At 38.0% G+C, this 21,390-nt stretch overlaps 1 protein-coding gene across 1 annotated transcript; it reads right to left on the bottom strand.

The window, feature by feature from the left end:
- Positions 1–3,524: 3,524 nt before the first annotated feature.
- On the bottom strand, positions 3,525–20,903 carry CALB1 (calbindin 1). The gene is made up of 11 exons (XM_066333192.1): positions 20,733–20,903; positions 20,249–20,325; positions 15,796–15,870; positions 11,076–11,159; positions 10,932–10,988; positions 7,914–7,991; positions 5,457–5,512; positions 5,321–5,360; positions 5,180–5,233; positions 4,974–5,045; positions 3,525–4,561 (listed from the first exon to the last, which is right to left on the bottom strand). The coding sequence occupies exons 1-11, from the start codon at positions 20,812–20,814 to the stop codon at positions 4,448–4,450; spliced, it is 789 nt and encodes a 262-aa protein (XP_066189289.1). The 5' UTR covers positions 20,815–20,903; the 3' UTR covers positions 3,525–4,447.
- Positions 20,904–21,390: the final 487 nt, after the last annotated feature.

The following is a 21,390-nucleotide window of genomic DNA, read 5'->3' on the forward strand; positions in this document are numbered from 1 at the left end:
CCCTATCTGAGATTGCCAGGGAGCCACAATGTAAAGGGAAGGAAGAAAAAGTCTTGCTTTGTGGACTAATCATTTTATGAAGTTGGAGGGACAGGAGGGGGAAGGAGTGAGTCACAAAAGGTGATGGTGTACACTGGGGATTGCAATGTTATTCAGTAGGGTTGCAGAGGCCGTTTAATTTTCATGAATCAAAAGGATACTTCCCTAAAATCCAAATATCTTTTTAAGAATTAATTTTGCATGATCCATCAGTGAAAGGGGTTATCACTTCCATGGACTCAAATTGGAGACACCCACTAAGGGGATTCATTGTCTGTTTTCAACTGAAAAGTACATCCTGTGTGCTTAATTAAATCTTGAAATTACACTTTTTATTTCTGCTGGTGATTTACTGTCTTTGAACCTGCTACAATTTATTAGATTAATTTAGTGCTGCAATAGTGGTATTGTGCTATAGTAGGGGCTTTACCAACAAGTTACGCAAATCATTTAAGGTTGCAAAAAAGAGAATTCTGTTATAGTACCTCTTCATTATGATATACCAGAACTGCTGTCAGCCTTTAGTTCTCCTAGTTCTGGGAACTCTCTCCTCTTGAATATTTTAATTATGGTTGAGAATATTGCTTGTATTTCCCAAGCTGAGAATTTGCTTTATGAACAGAGGATGATACTGTTTGAGGAAACTGTGAGTTTCTAGCTGTCAGTACTGGCTTCCAACTTCATGGGCATGTGAACTGCTCATTTATATTTTTTCCCATGCTGATAACATGTTTGTACCATTGTCTAACTCCATGGAGCATCTTGTGTTGTAACTACTAAATGAAGTAATGCCACTTAAACAAAGGTAACCCCACAATCTTTTATATCATTTGGTATGCAATAAAATAAAATAGTCTTTGGGATTTGAGTGCACTGACCCGCTTTTAGTTGCTGTAGAACAACTTCAGTTGATTTCAGAGAGAATTGGAGGTGCTCAACACTTCCGAAAATCAGATCATATATATTCAGGTGCCCAAGTATGCATTCTGTATCTTCCCAAATACACAGCAAGTAGGAGCAGATTTCAGTTGCCTTCCATTACCAGTGGCTATAACCATGATTATGATGAGGGCTTAGTAAAAACCAGAAAAAGCAAACCTTATGTAAAGAAACAAAGCCTTAATCAAGGTTTAAGGGGGGGTTTAGCAGCAGTGTGTATGTATTTTAGTCATTGATGTGGTTCATTTTGCATAAAAGTGCTGATGGCTGTCAGCACCCTGGTCTGTATTGACATTTGCCCATGCAATATAGTGTTCAGAAATTTCATCGGTTTGCATGGATAATCTTTTCAAAGGTGGTTAACTACAGGGAGGATTAGCCCAGTGCTAGATACTGTGCATGAACTGATGATAGAACAGTGCATTAGTGAAGGAAAGAAAGCCAAAGTACTTGTTTCAAGGGCTGTGTTCAGTCCTGATTAAGTTGTTAGTGAAAATTCACATGGTATTCTCCATACTGGTCAGCTGGGCAGTGTTAGTGATGGACACAGATGGACAGTGGTGTGGGCCCAGGTGGAAGCAGACAGTCACTCTGCCTGACCTGCTACTATTAAGGTTTACTTCTGTTAGAAATATACTTTTGTCTGCATTTATAATGCCAAGGGTTTATGAAGGGCCTCATAGTTACTATTGCTATTATTCTTTCCCTTTGCTGTTTGTGCTTTACAATTTCTAGATCACCTTCTTTGATTTTAATACCTAGTGCCATGTTAAGTTTTAATCTGTACACATTTGAACTAGAAGGGGCTAAAATATTTTACGGCATACTTGTAATTTGTAGGACAATAGGGTTTGGTATTTGTTAGCTTGAGTGCTTCTTTTCTTCCTTATTTTAATAAACTATGTATTTATAGGCAGCAAAATGGTTAGTAGCTTCAGTAATGGGGATCCAAAGTCGCTCTGTCTCATTTTCTGTGGTTAGCTGCAATATGGCACCTGCACTGCATCATGTTATTAATCTTCATGCATGCTTTTCTTTGGTCACCAGATGTCTACCAGAAGAAAGAAGAAATCTCCCCTATCATCACCTCTCTTCTTATTATGCCTTGCTCTGCCCCAACCCTGACATTTAAAAATCAGTCTGCCCAGAAGTGATTTAGAGTTTAAAACCTGGAGGTTTTACAGCAGTTTTGAAGGACCCATACTTGTCACAATTTACCTTGCACTGACAGTAGGCACCTTTGCCAGAACTGGGGTTTTAAATTGCTGTCCTTTAATCCAAGTTTTATTTAAGAGAAATAACTGGAAGGAAAACAGCCTGCCTGTGGGTGACTGAGACCTGCTCTCTGTGTTGTGCCCTGCAGCAGAGCCCACTGGTGGGCAGCAGCAGTAGCACACGCGTGGCTTCAGAACATATCTGTGACAGTAACCTTTACTTATGTTCAGGAAGACAGATTTCAGTTTCTGAGGTGACTCTGTCAAAACGTTTCAAAAGCTTTATCTGTCACTGTAATGATGTAGCAAACATATTTTTACATGCAAGGTCTGGGGGTTTTTTCTTTACACTTTTAAAATGTTAAAATAAGGCAAAATCCAGGGTTTCAAGTGCACAATATGAACAATATCAATCATTTATTGTACTGAAAGGCAGATCCACTGTTCCTTCACTTAATGTACACAATTGTATTTCACATTGCATAGAGAAAAGAGGAGACAAGCAGGTAAGACGTTAAATCACTGTGCATGGAGTGGGCGCAAAACAGTGAGAATGAGCTGGCTTAAACTAATTTTAGTTTTCGCTTTTGTTTTTTTTCCCAACAAGACCCTATCCAGCACCACCTACCCTTTAACTTTCTGAGGCTCAGCCTGGAGAGAGCCCAAGGCCATTAGGCCATTCCTGAAATGGTGTTTAGTTGCTTGAGTTCACCTGAGGAATTCAAGGATTCATTTCAGTGGGAGTTCATTGACCATAGTCTTGAAGGATTGAGCCTCATTCTTTGAGACACATTTCAAATAAAATTCATTTGCTTCCATTTGTTAAGTAAGACAAAGAAATGCATCTGAGAAGTTGTATATAGCTAACCTGTTAACCTGGAATTGCTTCCAAAACAGTTGTACATGGAGGCAGCATAGGTTTATTGGCTTTATACACAGCCCAATTTCCTTCCTTCTCCAGTACTTACTGGGAGCAGTGGCCTGGACATTCATGAAGTTGTCTGGCATAAAATTGGTTTAAAATAAAAAGGGAACCAGGCCAAAAAACCCCAAGGATGCAAGAAGATAGGGCTGCTTCATAGTATAGTTCCCATTTAAAAAATACATCTCTAATATAATAAAAAGCAGAGCCCACCATATAAACTAAATTACTAAATCGTTATAAAATCTGTACTATTTTTTTCTTCATTTAATGTCAAATTTTAATGCTAGTGAGACAGACTAGTAATTCAGTGTAAGATCCAAGGAGGCACATTTTTTAAAATAGTCAGTTTGTCCTTTACATGGTACAGATACAAGAATGCAGGAGATACACAAACTAGACACCAATAATCTTAGGATATTAAATTTAATTATAGATTACACAGAATATGATGTAAAAACAGCAATTTACTAGAATAATTATAACCTGCAAAATGTGAAAATAGTTTAGAAAATGGATTGTCATATTCTCTGACACAGCAATAGTCATGAAAGGTACACTTAGAATATATGTTAATCTGTGTATTAACTATACTACCTGCCATTTAGCCAGGATTTCAAGACAGATTAAAGGCATTTATTTCTGAAGTGCCTATGTTTAAATTCAGTAAAACAGCTAGATTGAGAACACTATATTTTTATCAACTACTGCATGGAGATCTATTCCAGATAAATGCTTTGTCTATATGCTATGAATTGTAATGAGAAGAGCAATTTTAAGACTGCAGAGAGTACAGACCTGTAAGTGGGTGGTTTGAAAACTGAAAATATTTCTTAGTGCCTTTTTAAATTTTTGAAATCAGACATACCAATGTCTCTCCTATTTCATACCTAGATCATATTCAATCTGAATTGTCTTATATTTTAAAACACCACATTTATTTGTTATGGGAAAGATATGTGTAGATCTTTTTTATGTAGTTTTACAAGAAATGTTGCAAGTGTCAAAGGATATGATGACCACAGCAATGTCAGCAGGTTTAATTTTTTTCTCCAGCTGTGTTTATGAAACCAAAAAACCCAACCAAAACCAACTCTGACATATTTAGTTTCTTTTTGAATATACAGACTGGCCCGAACACTGACATTCTCTTTATCAATCTTATTGTTACAAAAACTGTACATTACAAACAGTATAGAAACAAACTGAAAGGAATGTGCCACACATCCTGGCTAATTTTCTATATGCAGTTTAAAAATACAGCCTACTCCCTTATAGTGCACTGTTATTGTGTAGAGTACATCACTAGTTAAGTGGACATGATAGAAGAGCTCTAGTTTTCCTCAGCACAGAGAATAAGAGCCAATTCTGCTCGGTAAAGTTTTCCTCCATCAGACAAGGCCATGATGCTTTTCTTGTAGGTTGCAAGGTTGGTAATGTCTAATTCCTATTTAAAGAACAGATAATGCTTTATAATCTTGTTTAGTTATCAGCATGAACAAGTTTACTTCCAATGGCAAGAAATGAGAAAAAATCCCAGGGATTCTCAGCCTGTCTGACAGCAACACACTAAAATGTATTTATATAATTGTATATTATCCATATGATAGCCATATGTTAGCTTGCTGCTAGCTGGTGTCTCAGAAGCAAGCAAGCTCTAGACTGTGTAACTGTGTAATCACAACTCCCCTGGTTCAGGATTTACACTGCTATTATTTCCACCACAATTTTTAGTTGTACTTTGACTTCAGGAATTATGACTTAGAAGCTCTATATTTATCTTATTAGGGTGGATTAAAGTGTCCTTAAAATCCAAATTAAATCTAATCTCTAAGGGGAAAGAAGCCCTCTAGGATTACCTTTTTGTTCTTCTCACAGAGATCCTTCAGTAGGGCATCAAGTTCATTTTCATCTATATAGCCATTGCCATCCTGAAAAATGCCATTAAAGATAAATTTAAATATTTATTTTTAATTACAGAGGGTTATGGCTAGTTTTCCACAAATTCAGAAAATAAGTGCCAGTGAACTGCACCATTTATAAAAAACATTTTTTAAAGACTTACTTGATCATACATCTCAAAGGCATTATTGAATTCTTTTGCACACATTTTGACACCCTAAATGCCAAAAGGAAAACAAACCCATTAATGACACCAGTTATGTGTGATGGTAACATGTTACTTGAAGAATGTGAATATTCATACCTGAAATTTAATAAGAAAATTTTCCTGTACAGGGAGTAGTCTTTGGAGAGAAAAAAACAAAGGTCAAAATATTTAACTGTTCCTATCACAGCACTTTTTATATAATATTTGTTGTGAAAAGAAACAGAAGACATACCTGGCCAGTTCAGTGAGCTCCAGCTTTCCATCATTGTTTGCATCAAACATCCTGAGCTGAAAGAATATATAAATTTACAATGCTATTCAAAATTAATCAACCTAATGAAGAAAACAGTTCTTTGGAAAACTTAAATCCAATTAACTTTGTCCTGAAATGATGTCACCAGGTCACATTTGCTGTGTAATACGTTTATTTTAAGTACTACGTAATTTATAGTAACTAATTTTACTGCAAAATACTGATAAGAAACTAGACGAGCAATTCTGATTAACCTGTGGTAAAGTAGGTCCTAACCTGCCAATACTGATGAATTAATGTCCTGTATGAGAAATGTCCATGTAATTATCTGTAAATGACAGGAGTGTTGATGTGGTAACATTTTGCTTTTGACTTCATGTCTCATGATTGGGTAATAGAATCATTATTCTCTATTCATAATGATGAAAACTTGGTGGGCTAAGTGCAATAGAATCCAAGGAATTCAATTCCCTAGACAGAAAACAATAGACATTTCAATTGAATAGATTTAAGTATATAAGTAAAGCCAATATTTTGTTATCGTGATATATTTAAAAAAAAAAAAAAGTGAACAAATGCTACAGATGATCATATTTTCTTGATGGTATGAAAATGGGAAAATAAATCTCTCCAAAAAAGCATAATTAAAATATAGCAATAACTATGTTAATATAATTTCACAAAATAAATTATTAATATTTCTAATAATTTTTAATATCTCTACTATTAAAGTGTTTTCCTTTGAGGCCTTGAAAGGATGAGCTCCAGTTACCTAAGAGGCACAAACAGCTTATAATAGCTGTTAGAAATAGATGAAGATACTGCTCCTGCATAGGACTTTCTCTTCCAGTATTTATGTCTGTGTAGTCCCATTTTTGTACTTTCAAACATTATATTGCACTTGCTATATAAAAGAGTTGCAAAAGCAGCAGAGTACAAAACATTGTATTGAAAGCACCATCACCCACATTGCATCCATCACCTGCAATCTCAGGAATTTTAGATGCAATTTAGAAAAGAGGAAAAGCAACATCCTGTACTGACACAGATACATAAACATATATCCTTTTAAAGAGGGGACTGATGTAATGCAATGAAAAAGACCTAATTTCACTTTATTAATACACAATAGATGACAAAAGATAACAGAAAAAAAAAAGTGGCCAATTCTAGAAATGTTTATTTTCACACAACACCATGATTCCTTTTAACACTTCCTTCCTTTATATAAAAGCATCTGCCTTGCCTGCATTCCCCAGGAAAACAGATTAGCATTTGGGGGGAGGTAAGCAGTGGCAGCTGTGAACTTATTTTGTATTTTGATGAATTGTTAGTGGCTGGCTCTAGCTGCCAGCAGCTGCTCAGGACTGTGTATTTTTTATTATCTTTCTGTTTTCTGAGGAGATGATTGGAGAACTGGGCTTATTGTTTCTTCTCTTATAACTAAATTATTTGTCAATGTGTGTCTCTGTAGAGGCCAGAACTTATAGCACACTTTAGGATGGAGGTCAAAAATTTCCCTGAATGAAAACGTTATCTTCAGCAGTGAATGAACAGTGACAATTCTATGTAAATGGTTTATACTGGTACAATGAACCAGCAGATTTTTCCAGGAGAAACGTAAGATTTGTTCAGTCACTCTTAAGCCAGTTTGATGGCTAGTACATCTACCTAGTATATTTTTGATTGTTAGAAGTATTTTAGGATGAAAACAAGCTGGTAAAACAAAAAATGTAGAGATATACTCTTCCTGAAGACCAAACTTCTGTCTTTTTTTTTTTTCGAAAAGCCCATGCAGAAGCCAGTTCTGGTCCTTACCATGGAGTACCACAGAAATGGGATGGATGGATTGTTTCAAGGATGGGCTGATTTAAGGCCAGGGAAGCAATAGTTTTGCTACAGTGTTTATCTAAAACATCGATTTATCTTTCTTGAAGCAAGGGGAGAGGAAAAGCATGAGATGTTTGTAAATCTAAGGAAGCCACCATGCAATGATGGCTTTTAAGACAAGAGACAGACACCACAGCACTGTAAGAAGGCAAAACATAGAAAGTAACACCGAATTAATTTGATCTAAACATAATAATATAATTATGACAAGAACAATTTTGCTCCCATGAAATGTGATGACTTTGGTTTTCCAATTAGAGGCACAAGGAAGCAAAACAGGGAAAATAACTATGGCATGGCATGATATTATATAAATACCAAGAAGGGTAAATATTCCTGGGCTTTTCTTTTTAAGCAGTACTGAGAACTGCCCATCAATGCTCTGAGGCTGCAGAAATACTTGGAAGCCCAGGTGCCACAGTTGTCTCTCTCTTACAGTGGCTTATCTGACTGGAACCTGGTGGATCTCAAAGTCATTTGGAGCCTTCCAGTGGCTAAAGATAAGCAGAGTTTGGATTAGCCCATTATGCCTGTAAATAAACTTACCATTATTTCTGTGTATTCCGTTAGCTTTGAGTCTTCAATCTGCTTATTTGCTTTCTGTAATAAATCTTTCAAGAAGCTCTGTTAAAATAAAAAGAGTAATAGGTGAATTTTTATCTACAGAATTAAACGTTTGACTTGCTAACTTCAGATTAAAGTAATAGAAAATATTATTTTACTTCCACCATAGTATTTACTACTGAAGTTCCAAATAAAGAGGAAAAAATAGTTATTAACAGCTAAGAATATATGTTTCTTTTGCTACATTCAAGTATATTGCGTTTTATTTGGAAAAAGTAACTAATAAAACTTCCTGCATGGTATGCTATTTGTTGTATTGTGAATTTGGAAAAGAAGTTTGGCTTTCAAGTATACTGCTTCTTAATCAGCTCTGGCAGTGAACTAAACTAATTAACCTTGGGTCTCCTTGAAAACTTGTATGCATAATCACTTCTTGCAACTTTGGAACAATTTTACAGAAAGAATCAATGATTAATCAAGTTTTGTCCTTGCCTATGGCAGTACCTGATGCTAGAAGTGACTATTTCTTCTTCCTACCTTGTGTTTTAAACATGTGCAGCCAATTTAATTGCATTTTTAAATGAGAATTTGATGTCACATGACTTGAAACACCAGACATTTTTACTTTTAAAAATAAGATGGTTTCCACCTATTCAGTGTTTTATATTTCTGCACTAGATCCATGACATCAAAAAAAGAAAGACACCAAATTGTAAAGCAAGGTCGTTACAAGACCCAGTGAAGCACCTAATTCCTGTCATCAGTTGGAATGTCATTATTTTTGTGCAAGTTTTAGCCACGTTTCAAGATAGAAAATGGGAGAGCTTATAAGAAAATATCCTTGTATTCCTGAACCTGAGTGCAACCATGTCAACCATAGTTGTATGACTAAACCCCATTATAGTTCTTTTAGCCTGGCCCACCCCATGCTGGAGCCCCTTCCTGGTAGCTTGTATAATGAAGAACACAACTGAATTGTTGTGAATGGATGTTACAGAAGCATGTTTAATCTCGTGTGCTTCAATGGAAAATAGAAATGGAAGGGAAATTAAAAGGGTATTCAGTCCACGTCTCAAGAAAGGATTCTATCAATCTAAACTTCCTGAATTACTCTCTGATCTGAGCTACTGCCAAACCTTTCCTAAATACAGGCCGTGATGAAGAGTCTGCCTCCCCCTTAGACAACATATTCTACTGCCATCACTATTGTTAGAAAGTTTTCCTGATTTCCAGCTTAAATTTCACTTACAAAGTTGTAAGTGGGTGTACTCCTCCCATAGAAAATACTTTAAAATGTTTGGGCTTGCCAATAAATTCTGATCTAAAAATAAAACTGGACATTTATGTCTTATTTTCAGTGTTAAAATGGCCTCTTTCTCTGAGGCCAAATGAAACCTCACAGCACAAGAGAGATGAACCATTAGAGATTTAGTTAAAACATCTTCATTCTTCAACTGGTCCTCAATCAGCCCTGCCTTTCAAAATCTATTTTAAAATATAGCAGTCAGCAGGCATCATCTAACAGCTGGAGAGTTCTCAAGTGCTACCTTTTTCTGATCCTACCAACTTTAAATACATCGACCTGGTGCAACCAGTCAGCAGAAGAATGGGCTTGTCTGCCTGAGAGTTACCCTAAGCTTAGATCCTCAGCAAATGTCACACAGATATCAAACTAAAAAAAAAAAGGGAAAAGGAAAAAATATTTTCTGTCATTAATTCTTTTTCTGAGCACAAGAACAGTAAAGATTTTGAACAGTTTGACCTCCTGGTGCTTTATTTAAAACTTACATCACTCTTCTTTATACCACATATAGACAAAATAGTCCAAATTAGATGGATAAACATTGCTAGATCTTTCTCTTGCTATGAATTGCTTTGATTCCTTTGAATGTAAAGCTACAATAATGAATCAAATGCAGTTGAACCATGGAAAATGGCACCTTTCTACTCAGAAAGCTGTTGTGTATGAGCATCTCTTCTATGAAGAAAGGCAGAGAGAATTGGGACATTTAAGCTTGGAGAAGAGGAGCTTCAGGAGAACATCATCAAAGTATATAAATACTTCAAGGGAAGATGCAAAGAGGATGGAGCTAGGCTACTTGACAGGACCAGAGGCAGTGGTCACATACTGAAACAGAAAATGTTCCCTCTGAGCATCAGGAAATACATTTGCACTGCAAGGATGACACAGCACTGGCACAGGTTGCCCATGGAGGCTGTGGAGTCTTCATTCTTGGAGACATGCAAAGGCCATCTGAACAAGGTCCTGGCCAACTGGCTCTGGGTGGTCTTGCTTGAGCACAGGGGTTGGACCAGATGACCTCCTGGTCAAAGAGGTTCCAAACAACCAGCCTGTGATTCCATGATGCTGGTTCTATGACTAAGCAAATAAAATTGCTCTTGTTTCAAGATTTCTGAACTGTGCAAGGCTGAGATGGCTAGTGGGATAACCCCGATTTTGCTCTTATTTGTGCATATTAAAGCTGATACCAAAATCCTACTGGGTTAACCAAGCAGAAGCTGCACAATTCCATTTGTGTTAGTCTAACAGTATTACAGTAAGGAAATTGTAGGGTTACATAGTACTTGAGACAGCATCAACTGTCCCGCAGCGTAGTGATAAATACTAGTGGTGCTCTTAAGAAAAAAACACAAAAAAGCTGCTCTTTTCCTTAAGAGACCTAAAAAATAACCAACATAGCTGTCAGAGACTCATGTTGCTTTCTTAATCTTTCTTACTTCTAAGCTACCTGGTACCCTTAGTCATTTGATACCAACACTGATCTGAATTAAAACATGGCTTAAAAAAACATTGATCCGATTAGAGTTTCACTTTAAATAATTTACTGGCAATAAAAACATCAGCTAATTGTATTGCATTTTTTGTCATGTTTGAAATGCAAAAACATTCACAGTGAGTATCTGAAGAAAGAGATAGCAGCACAGGCTGTAATCCAAAACCTGTTCTCATGTTGTGCACACTCATAGATACTAATTTACCTTAAGTTCCTCAGAATCAATGAAGCCACTGTGGTCGCTGTCATATTTCCTCCATGTCTGCAATCAGAATGTGAATGCTTTAATGATGTGTTTATGGCAAACAGTTTTCAATAGTTTTACAACAGACAACTTTTCTTACTATACCTGCATGAAATCTTCACTTGACTTTAGCTGCTGGCATCTGAAGAACAACAGGAAATTCTCTTCCGTTGGCAATACCTGAGCAAGCTGTAACAGAATTTAAGAAAGATTACATTTTGGCTCTTCATTAAGCCAGCTAAGCCTGTAATAGAGCATGAAGATTTTTAAAAGTGTATGAAATTGTTTGTGCTCATACTCCACTGCCGTATTGTGGCCCACTTGGAAGCTTCATCCTCCTAGCTGATGTGTTTGGAAGATGCCTCTGAAAGGCTTCTGGCTTGCAGCTTTGTCATAGTCATCAAGGTCAAACAGAACTTGAGGTCTGAGAGAAGGGAGTGAGGTAGCACTTTACCAAAAGGGTAGCTGGGAAAAGGGGGAAAAACTCACCCATGCAGAATTAGTATCTGTATCCATCAAATCAGCATGAAGGGAAAGCATAACACAAGGATTCACAGAGGGTAAGTGTGAAGGACCATGAATTAGGAAACTGCGAAATACAGACTACTCAGATACCAAGGAAGAGCAAAAAAGAAAGGAACACTGACATTAAGAACATGTGTGTAACATAAATGGTTAAATATAAGGAAAAGCCAGGAGGAAAAAAAAAAAAAAGAAAATGAGGAGGATAAGGGATGGCAATTCTCATTTGTCAGTCACAGAGATGTGTTCAAAAAGAGCTATAAATACCAGACAGAAATCAAGAGGGCTTTTAGCCCTGCAAAACCAGGGATGGTTCCTCCAATGCATTTTCTCTACAAAAGGCTTTTTTAAAATCAGACATTATTGTACGGATTATTGAAAATGTTCATTTACTATAACTCAATTTTGGCAAGTGACAAATGTAGAAGATGGAAAGTATGCTGTATCATTTCATGTAAAATCATGATTTGTTTTTAACAAAAGCCCAATTTTTTTTTTCTGTCCTCAAAATGTATGAAATATGTTTTGATTAAAAAAAAAACAAAACTTTTTACTTGAAGAATAGACCAGCTGTGCTTACTATGGAGAAAATGGAGAAAGATTTCTTAGCTGCATTCTTTTATGTGAAATGACATCTGCAGACTTTCTGGAGTTCCATCTTAAAATTTTGATTCAAATTTTTTGTTTTTCTGCCTTCGTTTCACACCCTCGAATCTTTTGTTCTGCCTATTTCAGTGCTATTGCCTAATTGCTGAGGCTTTTTTATTGGGAACCAGCAGAGCCATAAGCGACTTCAGCTCTCACCCCATAGACACAACAAAGTTATGGAGACATAGCTCTTGTTTCTCTAAAATCATATATGCAAGGAATCAGTTAAATTCTTTTCGTGTTGGTGCAGCTGAAAAGGCACATCAGAGCACACTCCTTACAGAACTGGCGCAGCTGATGACAGGCTGTCAGGCCCATCAGAGCCTTCTGAGTGCTTTTGCTAGGCTGAACATGAAATCAAAATCAACCTAAGAAATGCATTTTTGTCAGCAGCTTTCAAAACCTACTCCATTATAAATAGCATATACACGTATAGGTAAGTTGATATTTATTGTACACAATAGCTAAATGTGTGTAACTTAGTCCTGATTTATAAAAATTTTTTTTTTTGTCTCATGACAGAAAAGCTTTGATTTTTAGTGTACACTCCTATTTAACAGCAAATGCTGAATGGAAGAACTATTGAACTATTTAGAATAAAACAAGATAGTTTGGGAGAAGTGATTAATTATAACAATGGAAAAGGATTTGCTTGTGTGGAAATATAAATAAGATGTCGTTCAATGACATAGCTAATTCCTGTCAATTTTGCAAGGGCACCATAAAATAGTAACTGTCCATAGGATCATTAACAGCTTATTAGCAGTTCCAAACTGTATTTGAGGCACAGAATATATTACCTCTAGAAGAAAATTACCTAATTTTAAGCTATACCTCTCACCCTTTGTAAGTCTCAGGGGAAAGCATTAAATTGCTTTTTGTGGAAAACTGTGCAGTACTAAAGGGATGAGTAGATTGTGTGGAAACTGGTTCAACTTCCCAGTCCCAGTTTTATATCACTACGAAGAAGAAAGATGGAAACCTGGTGTTATTTTAAGTGATCATTTCTTTGTGGAGATAAGCATAGAGGGACTTTGTGAGCATATTTTAGTAAGAGTGCAGACCACTGCAAGTCTGTGTATGGCAGCAATAGTATTTTAGTGAGCCTTGAGCTTTGCTGCCTTTATGGAGTAGATTTGTTATCTCTGGATCACAAATAATAGACGACAATTACAAAGCCTAAGACTGGTTTGAGTCCTCTCTGGTCAGCTGCAGGCTAGCAGAAAATATACTCTCAGTACCCAAAACAATATCAGAACTATTTTCCAGACATTGTTCTTTAAGTAAATTCCATTGATATTTAATTCTATTTAAAATTCCTTTCACCTGATAGAATGAATTTGCTTTTTAAAATTCCATAATAGAGCACGGGAGTACAAAGAATATTTTAGGCTAATAAGTAGTCGATTTTATGGCAGCAGTAATCTTCAAATAATTTGAATGTAAAATTGCTGCAGTTCTGGGTTTTGAAACCTTGGGTTTCACAGCCACATTTTAGTAAAGAATTGATCTCAATGAGTACAAAGGGTGAGTTAGAGGTCTCTTACACAATGGCAAGAGAGTGGGCAGGTCAGGCTCTGCCTTTAGCTGGAGGACACTGGGTAACAGCCGGCGAACTAACTGCAGTGTGCTTGCAAAGACAGAATCAACACTTAATCTGAGCTGAAAATCCACTTCTTCCCCTGTGAAGCCACCCAGGCTTCCTCTTTATCTCAGTCAACAGACCTTTCCTGAAAACTCATTATTGGCTGGCACATTCTTCATCAAATGCTGGGTGATAATTTTGAGGGCTGGGAGTCTGAAAGGCTTTATGTAAGCTTTCTTAAACAGTGCTCACACAATTTTTCAGAAAAACTATTTAATGTACTATGTAAATGAGAACAATCTGGAATAACTGGATTATTTTTTTATGTATAAGAAGGGAGAATCGAGTCCAAATACCAACTTTAATATCATACTGCTCTGCACGTACCACACATTTCATGAGTCCCATCAGCAGTTTCCAAATCAAGCTTCATGCTGATGTAAGGGAAACAAAATATAGCTATTGGGTTTGGAAACTGCTATATAAAGGGAGAAAGTCCCTTCAGCCACTGAACTCCATACTATCGCTATTCAGTCGCTTCCGTGGATGCTGAGCATGCTTGGCACTTCACTGGGGGTGGTGAGCCATATTAGACCCTATTGGATTTGCTCATCTTCCCTCATTAAGTCAATATCAGAATCAGAAATAGAATTTGAAAGGTAAAACTTCCAGTTATCTTTCCTAAGTGAAGAAGAACAAATCTTTTTCAGGCACTGTTCACACATTCTTCTTGCAACAGTGCTTACTATACAGATATAAAAAAGACTAATTTAAATAAAATTCTTCCATAACAAATAAATTAGCATTTTTAGTCCAAAACAAAAAAATTGTTATATCAAATAAACACTACTTCCCTCTAGATGTAAAGCTATTTGATCAATATTAGGCAGTGTTAAAAGATGCACTTTTAAAAATCAATTGTGGCTGCAAGTGAAACAAATTGTTCATATTTCTCTGGTAGTTTAGCCAATAATTACATATGCCTTTAAACAAGTATATAAAAGTCAGACATGACAGAGCAGAAAAGGTATCTTGAAATTATCTGTTGTATCAGCAGTGATACTTTTTATTGACTTCTACAGATTTTATTCTGTCCTCTGTTTTAAAATTAGATGCTGACCCAAAGCTGGTCACTGTAGAAATTTTGCAGGCCTGGCTTGTTTCCAACTTTTTACTTAATTAGCTCTCTAGGTCATATTTCTTATTATCTGGAAAAAAAATATAATATCATTTAATAATAAAACTGCAGTCTCACTGCACTCAGAGTGACACAAATGAGTAATTTATTTAAACTCAGAGAAGTTACTCTCTCAAACTCTAACCCTATAACAAACTCTCCTTTTTGGCTTGCAGCGCTAAAGAGTGAAATTCAGAGAAAACACAATGGTTTCTCCCTTCCTAGCAAGTGTCTAAGTCATACAATTGTTGAGCAGCTGTACGAGGAGAAGCTGGTTATATTCCCCTTTTTCAGAAAATGTGAGTAAGGAATGTGAGAATTTTCAGCCTGCAGTTCTGTTAAAGTTCAAAAAAGGAAATCCTGAGAAATTCTTCCTTAGTCATGATTAACATGCTGCTTACCTTATTTGGGGTTTTTCAGAATAGACTACATGCAATGACTGGCCAATTAAGTTCACTCTGATGTTATCATCACTATTAGGAACAGTGACAGAGCATGAATTCAAAATCACAGATAGCACTACATAACGTTATTTTCATCAAATTACATTTTTAATTTAAATTTCTAAAATAGATTTTTTTCTTCTTTGTAGAAAACTTGAATTGCTGTCGATGCTTATTTGCATTAAATAGAGAGAAAAGTCAAATGACTTGTGGTGAAATGTATGGAATATGGTAAGGAATACATTACTTGTTAATAGAAATTTTTCCTTAGTGAAAAGAAAAAACAAAGATCTTAAAGGAGAGGAAGAAATATTTTGTGTATCTAAAAGTCCAAAGTATTGGTATATTATGCTCGCATTGTTCTGTGCTGAATGTACTTTCTTCAAGTAATGTTACTTAAAGAAAGTAACATTCTTTCTTCAGAATATTACTAAAGTAAGTAACTCTTACCTCAACGATACCTATTTTGCCATCAGTAGACTTCCCGTATTGGTCCACAAAAGCTTTCATTTCAGGTGTTAAATCCTACAAAGTTACAAAGATAGAATTATTATTTTAAAATACAAGAAACATATGTAAACATACTAGAGTAATCTATTATTTGCCAAATATTTTACCACATTTAATGAAGCACTCTCACGTTGCAGCTACACTCGCCCAGTGTAAATGAAAATGAGCATTGTTTTTTGTCATAAATAACGTCATTCTGATAAATGTTACTTCCTAGGGAATTATAGCCAGAGTGAATGATTGGCATCTAAATACTTAGAATGCTATTTTAGTTTACAGAATGAAAAAATCGTAAAGATAGTGTTGGAAGACGTGTCTAAGAGTTCTTTTGTTTAAGATGGTGACAGTGAAGTTCATAGGCAATTATTACTTCCTTTTCTCAGTTTTCATTTTTAAATTAGTAACTTAAAGGCAGTGCAGAATCTTTCAAAATACACAAAAATTTTCAGTATGATACATCTGATCACCAAAATAGTCTTTCCACGTCTTTGAGTGGATTTTTCCTGAACAATAGATGCTATTTTAGTCTTAAAAGATCTCATCACAATATTATATTTTTCACTGTTTAGTATTTGGTTATCATGGAAACAGAGTAAAAATGTCACTGCTTAAATGTAGAAATGGAGATTTAGGCAGGAAAATACTTTAAGCAGTACATTAAATCTGACAAAATAAAGCCATCATTTTTATCTATATAAATTATGGTCCCTGCTATACATCTAGTCTCTAAAGACTATTCTCATTCTAGGCTACGGCAAAAAGTGCCAGCCTTGAGGTAAATATCTAAATATTTGATTTCACACTTCAACTTGACCTGCCTTTCTTTAATATGAGATGCCATCAGTCTTCAATACTGATTAAGCTTTTAATTTCCATTGTATTTCTTAGAGGTGGTAGCTCATGAAACCATTCAGCATGAATAGGGTTACAGTTATATTGAAACAATTGGCAATTCTACAGTTATAGATGAAATTATAGATCAGACTTTGGAAATTAAAGGTTTAGTTGTTATAATAGATCTGATTATATAGGACCTAAATGATTTTCTCACTGGAGATACAGGGACTCCCAGCTGTACAAAGTCCGCTGTAGCTTGTCCCAAATTTCACCTGCCAAAGCTAACTAAAATGTCAGTTCCTTGTAGCTGATACAGTCACGGCCTAGTATCCTATTTCTGTCAAAGTCATCCATAGCAGGTTAGTAATTTGCCATGGCTTTAATTAGAGATGTGGTTATTAATATAATGGACTTCAAAGTCACCTTTCATTTAATGATCCCAAAGTGGGGACAAGTTTGCTTAGCAGATAGAATGGAGAATTAGACACTCGGATTTTAATTAGTCCTGGTTAAATATTTTACTAATCTTTCTAATAGCAGCTCTGCAGTGCCAGTGTCCAGCCATTGAAGCAGGCACAGTTGATTACAGGTTAAACAAAAAAGGAAACTTATCCTATGGTTCATTATTTAGAAATTATGGTGAGTCTTTTGGTGTTCACTTCACCTGCTCATGAGCTGCTTTAAGAGTTATTGGAGCTATGTTAGTAAAAAAATATTTTTGGTAAAAAAAACTTGTCTAAATTTAACCAAGTCTAGTCCTAAACCTGATACAGATGCAGTGCTCAGTTTCTGAAATGAAGAAAGTAGCCCTTTGCACCTCAGTCAGATACCTCAGAGAAGATACTTCTCCAACAAGAGGAAAAAATTAGCTTTTTTTATAAGATTTGAAAGTGTAAGGATAGTTTGCACTACAGAAACACATAATTGAACTCATAAATCGCATACTTCTGAGGACAAATATTGTGATTATCTATACAGGCAGGGAAGGTAAGAAACAGAACTGGAATAGCTCAGGCAAGATTCACCTATTTACACTTTATCAACCTCTGTGTTGGTCACTTACATCCCCGAGTTTCTTTTGGCAATTGGCACATCCAAATAGAGAATGTATTGCAGAAATGTGGCTCAGAATAAACAGAAGCTATGTTTTATACACTTTCTTAGCTTGTATCTTTAAAAACCAGTTCTTTTAACATGGTTGAAGTTATACCAGATCAATTCAGTATCTACCATAACATGTGAAAGAAAAAAGGCTTGATGTTACTAAGCCCAAGCACTAAAACTTCTGAGCAGACATTCCCCCTTTCAAGGGGCTAGCATGAATCAAGCTGCTGCTACCTCTCTGTCTGAGAAAAAACGGCTGTGAAAGTACAGGCTCACTGTGTGGATTAATACAAGGATTAGCATCAGAACATAATTAGAACAGTTCTGTAGTTGGGAAGAATATTGGGAAATATTAAACCATCCTATTCAATGACAGCATCAACGTGATTCTTTAATGCATGTGGCATGACTGATGTAAAATCCAGCTATGAAGAATGCATAATTGAATATTTCAAAAATAGTGAGCAGAAGAGTGACCTGAAATGCAGAAGTTAATGATGACAAAGAAGCTTTGGGGTGTTAAAAGAAGGACAGACAAGGAAATGACATATAACCTACACTAGTTTCTCAATGTGTCCCTTCTGGCAAAAGAACAGATATTCAAAGATCCTGAATTAGTATCCCGTGAGACAAGAAATGAACTAATGAGATGCTTGTTTAGCAAATGAGCCTTCAAATGCAAGAATCAGGTAAGATTTGAAACCTAAGATGACATATAGCTGTACTCCAGAGCTGAATTTGGTTTTGTTACAGTAGATTGCTCTTTTCAGCAGAACACTCCAAAGCTGGGTTTGAATCGAAGAAATGGGACAGAAAAACTTAAACATTTGAGCACTTTGAGAATACAGCGTCAGATACCAGCAGGAGTTTTTAAAAAAAACCCTCATGTGCATTATAACATTTGTAGCAGATAAGAATAATTCTGCAAAGGTTTCTGTGTTGCTTTGATTAGGCTATGTTTTTAAGAGATGCACACTTGCTCCGAGAGAGAAAAAAGATCCTGACCTTAAAATTATAAATATTTTTTTTCCTTGAGCTTCTAATTAATTTTTAAACTACTCAATAATATATTAGCATTTCTACTAACAATACCATTCATAATAAATATAAAGAGGCTTTGATATCCTTTTTCTACCAAGCAAACTTAAGTTTCCTGAACTTTAGCATAGAAATTTGTTCTATTGCAGTACTTGAAATGCATTGAAGTTGTTTAAACTTTTCTGTGGAAAAAAAATTAGATTTTTTTTCCTTCTGAAAAACCCACATTCCTTTCCCAAATTTCTGTTTCATTTTGGGGTTTTTTAACTTCAATTTTGCTTTATTTTGTTTTTAATTTTAGTTTGATCTTCGCTCAGGAAAACGAGAGCCTACACTAGTGTCTCCAATAAGAATTAACTGCTACCTAGAGGCATTGCTGGGAGACAGATTTTCAGATAAAAATTTCCACAAAAGATATTAAGATTCATATTAATTAATTTTTTTCTGCATTTATGTCTAAAATATGTAGGAACTTTCAAAGCAAAGTTAATTATTGAAAAGCTATTTCTCCTTTTGGAGGCATTCATATTATGAGGTATTAATCTATTTCCTCCCCGGACACATCATCACTATTTTTTTTTTCCTGTTCCTTCAGAAGTCTTTTAGCATAGATTCATTTATACCAATTCCATTAAGTTATAGGCTTAGATGCTAAAAGTGGCTGTATGGAATCTTTAATTTCTTTCTTTCTCCCTTCCCCCCCCTGCACGGGTATAGTTTGGAGGAACTGAATAATTAATGTTTCGATAACTCATACACAGAAGTGTTTTGACAGCACTGTCAAAAACTTTGCTGTCTCTCTGAGCCATTTGAACAGCCAGGATTTGGTACTCATACTCCCGGTGAAGAGCAGCAAGCGTTTAGGAGTATCTGCAGATCTATTTAGTGACCACCAAGGGGCAGAAACGCATTTCAGCCCGTGCTGCCCATTAGGTGTGAAATTAAAAGAGTCCAACTACCCTGAAGTGATGGGGTTTTCTCTTCCTCTTTTTTCTCTCTCTCTTTCTTGTTTTTTCCTCTTCCCCCCCTCTCTCCGCCAGTTTTAGTGAGTACATGTCTGGATCAGATAAGATAAACTGCAATGGGATAAGGTCCCATCCAAGACAAAAAGACAGCATCCATACATTTCTTGACTTTCCTTTTAAGCACTGTCAGAAGTATCAGCTTGTAGCCTGGCAAGGTAGGAGCGGGAGCCGCTCATCAGTGAGGTGGACCCTGGTTTCACCTTTCCAAAGCAGACGATTTATCTGATTTGCAACCTGCTCGTTTCTAACCAAGCTATTTTCCTTCTCCCGGCAGGTACATGGACCGTGTGACGGCAAGAGAGAACAGAAGGAACCGGGCACTGGAGTTTGCTCAAGAAAACTCTTCTTTCCCGAAGAAGACGGAAAAGTGGGGCGCAAGATTGACCTACCAAGCCCGCCTTCTTCCGCGCTTGCTGCAGCTCCTGGATGAAGTTTTGTAGCTCCTTCCCGTCCATGAACCCATTGCCTACAACAGAAAGAGTTACCGCTGCCGTCACCGCTCCCTCCAAACTCTCCGTTCTCCAGCGCCGGCGGGGGCGTCTCCGGCCCGGCTGCCCCGTGCCCGGCGAGGGCTGCCCCCTGCCCGGCGAGGGCTGCCCCGTGCCCGGCGAGGGCTGCCCCGTGCCCGGCGAGGGCTGCCCCGTGCCCGGCGAGGGCTGCCCCCTGCCCGGCGAGGGCTGCCCCCTGCCCGGCGAGGGCTGCCCCCTGCCCCTCTCCCGGCCCCTGACGGCTCCGGGGCTGCGCCCGAGGCTGCGGGCGGCGGGCCGGGTCCGGGCCGGTGCCGGGCGGGCAGCGGAGCTGTACCCCCAGCCTCCCGCGGGCTCGCCCCCCTCGCCCCCCGCGCCCCCGCCGCCCCGGAGGGAAAGGAGTCACCGTCGGAGTCGTAGTGGTGCCAGATCTCGAAGAACTGGGCGGCCGAGATCTCCACGCCCTGCAGGTGGGTCTCCGCCGTCATGGTGGGCGCGGGGCGGCGCGGGGGGGGCGCTGTCCGCGGTCCTGACTGCGCTCTGGCCGCGGCCGGCGGCAACCACAGCGGCGGCTCCGACGGCTCCTCCCGCCGCCGCCCCGCCGAGGGCTATTTATGGGCCCGGCCCGGCCCGGCCACTCCCCCCGGCGCTGCCCTCCCTCTCCGCGGGCCCCGGCGCGCCCTCCCCGCCCTGCGCGGGGGGGCAGGGGTCTCCCGGCGGCGGAGCCCTCGGGAAACGACACCCCTCGACGTGGGAGAGGTGTGTGCCGGCCGAGCGGGGAGCCCCGAGCAGGGAGAGCAGCGCTGAACGACCCGCTCAGGAGTTACTGCGCATCCCTTGCTGTGGAGGGATGCCCGTGAGACGTGGGGACAGAGGGCGAGCACAGCCTCCCAGTTTAGCCGTGGGGCTTCCGTGTGGAAGAGGGTCCTGAATTTTGGAGCGTGGCTTGCCGCACCTCAGGATATCCCGGTACAAGAAAAAAAACCACTTGGGGCACCGTGAGGGATGCAAGGGACCCGTTTTTCACTGTTCCATCCCCAGTCCCGACCTGCAGACATCTTTGC

Source organism: Sylvia atricapilla, chromosome 1 (assembly GCF_009819655.1).
Source record: "Sylvia atricapilla isolate bSylAtr1 chromosome 1, bSylAtr1.pri, whole genome shotgun sequence".
In the NCBI taxonomy this organism is placed as follows: Eukaryota; Metazoa; Chordata; class Aves; order Passeriformes; family Sylviidae; genus Sylvia; species Sylvia atricapilla.

Coding starts and splice junctions, on each gene's coding strand:
- CALB1 (XM_066333192.1), bottom strand. CDS start 20,814: ATGACGGCGGAGACCCACCTGCAGGGCGTGGAGATCTCGGCCGCCCAG. Junction 11,160..15,795: donor GCAAAATAGGTATCGTTGAG/GTAAGAGTTACT, acceptor ATTCTGTTACAG/CTTGCTCAGGTATTGCCAAC. Junction 5,513..7,913: donor CGGAATACACAGAAATAATG/GTAAGTTTATTT, acceptor ATATTCTTTCAG/CTCAGGATGTTTGATGCAAA.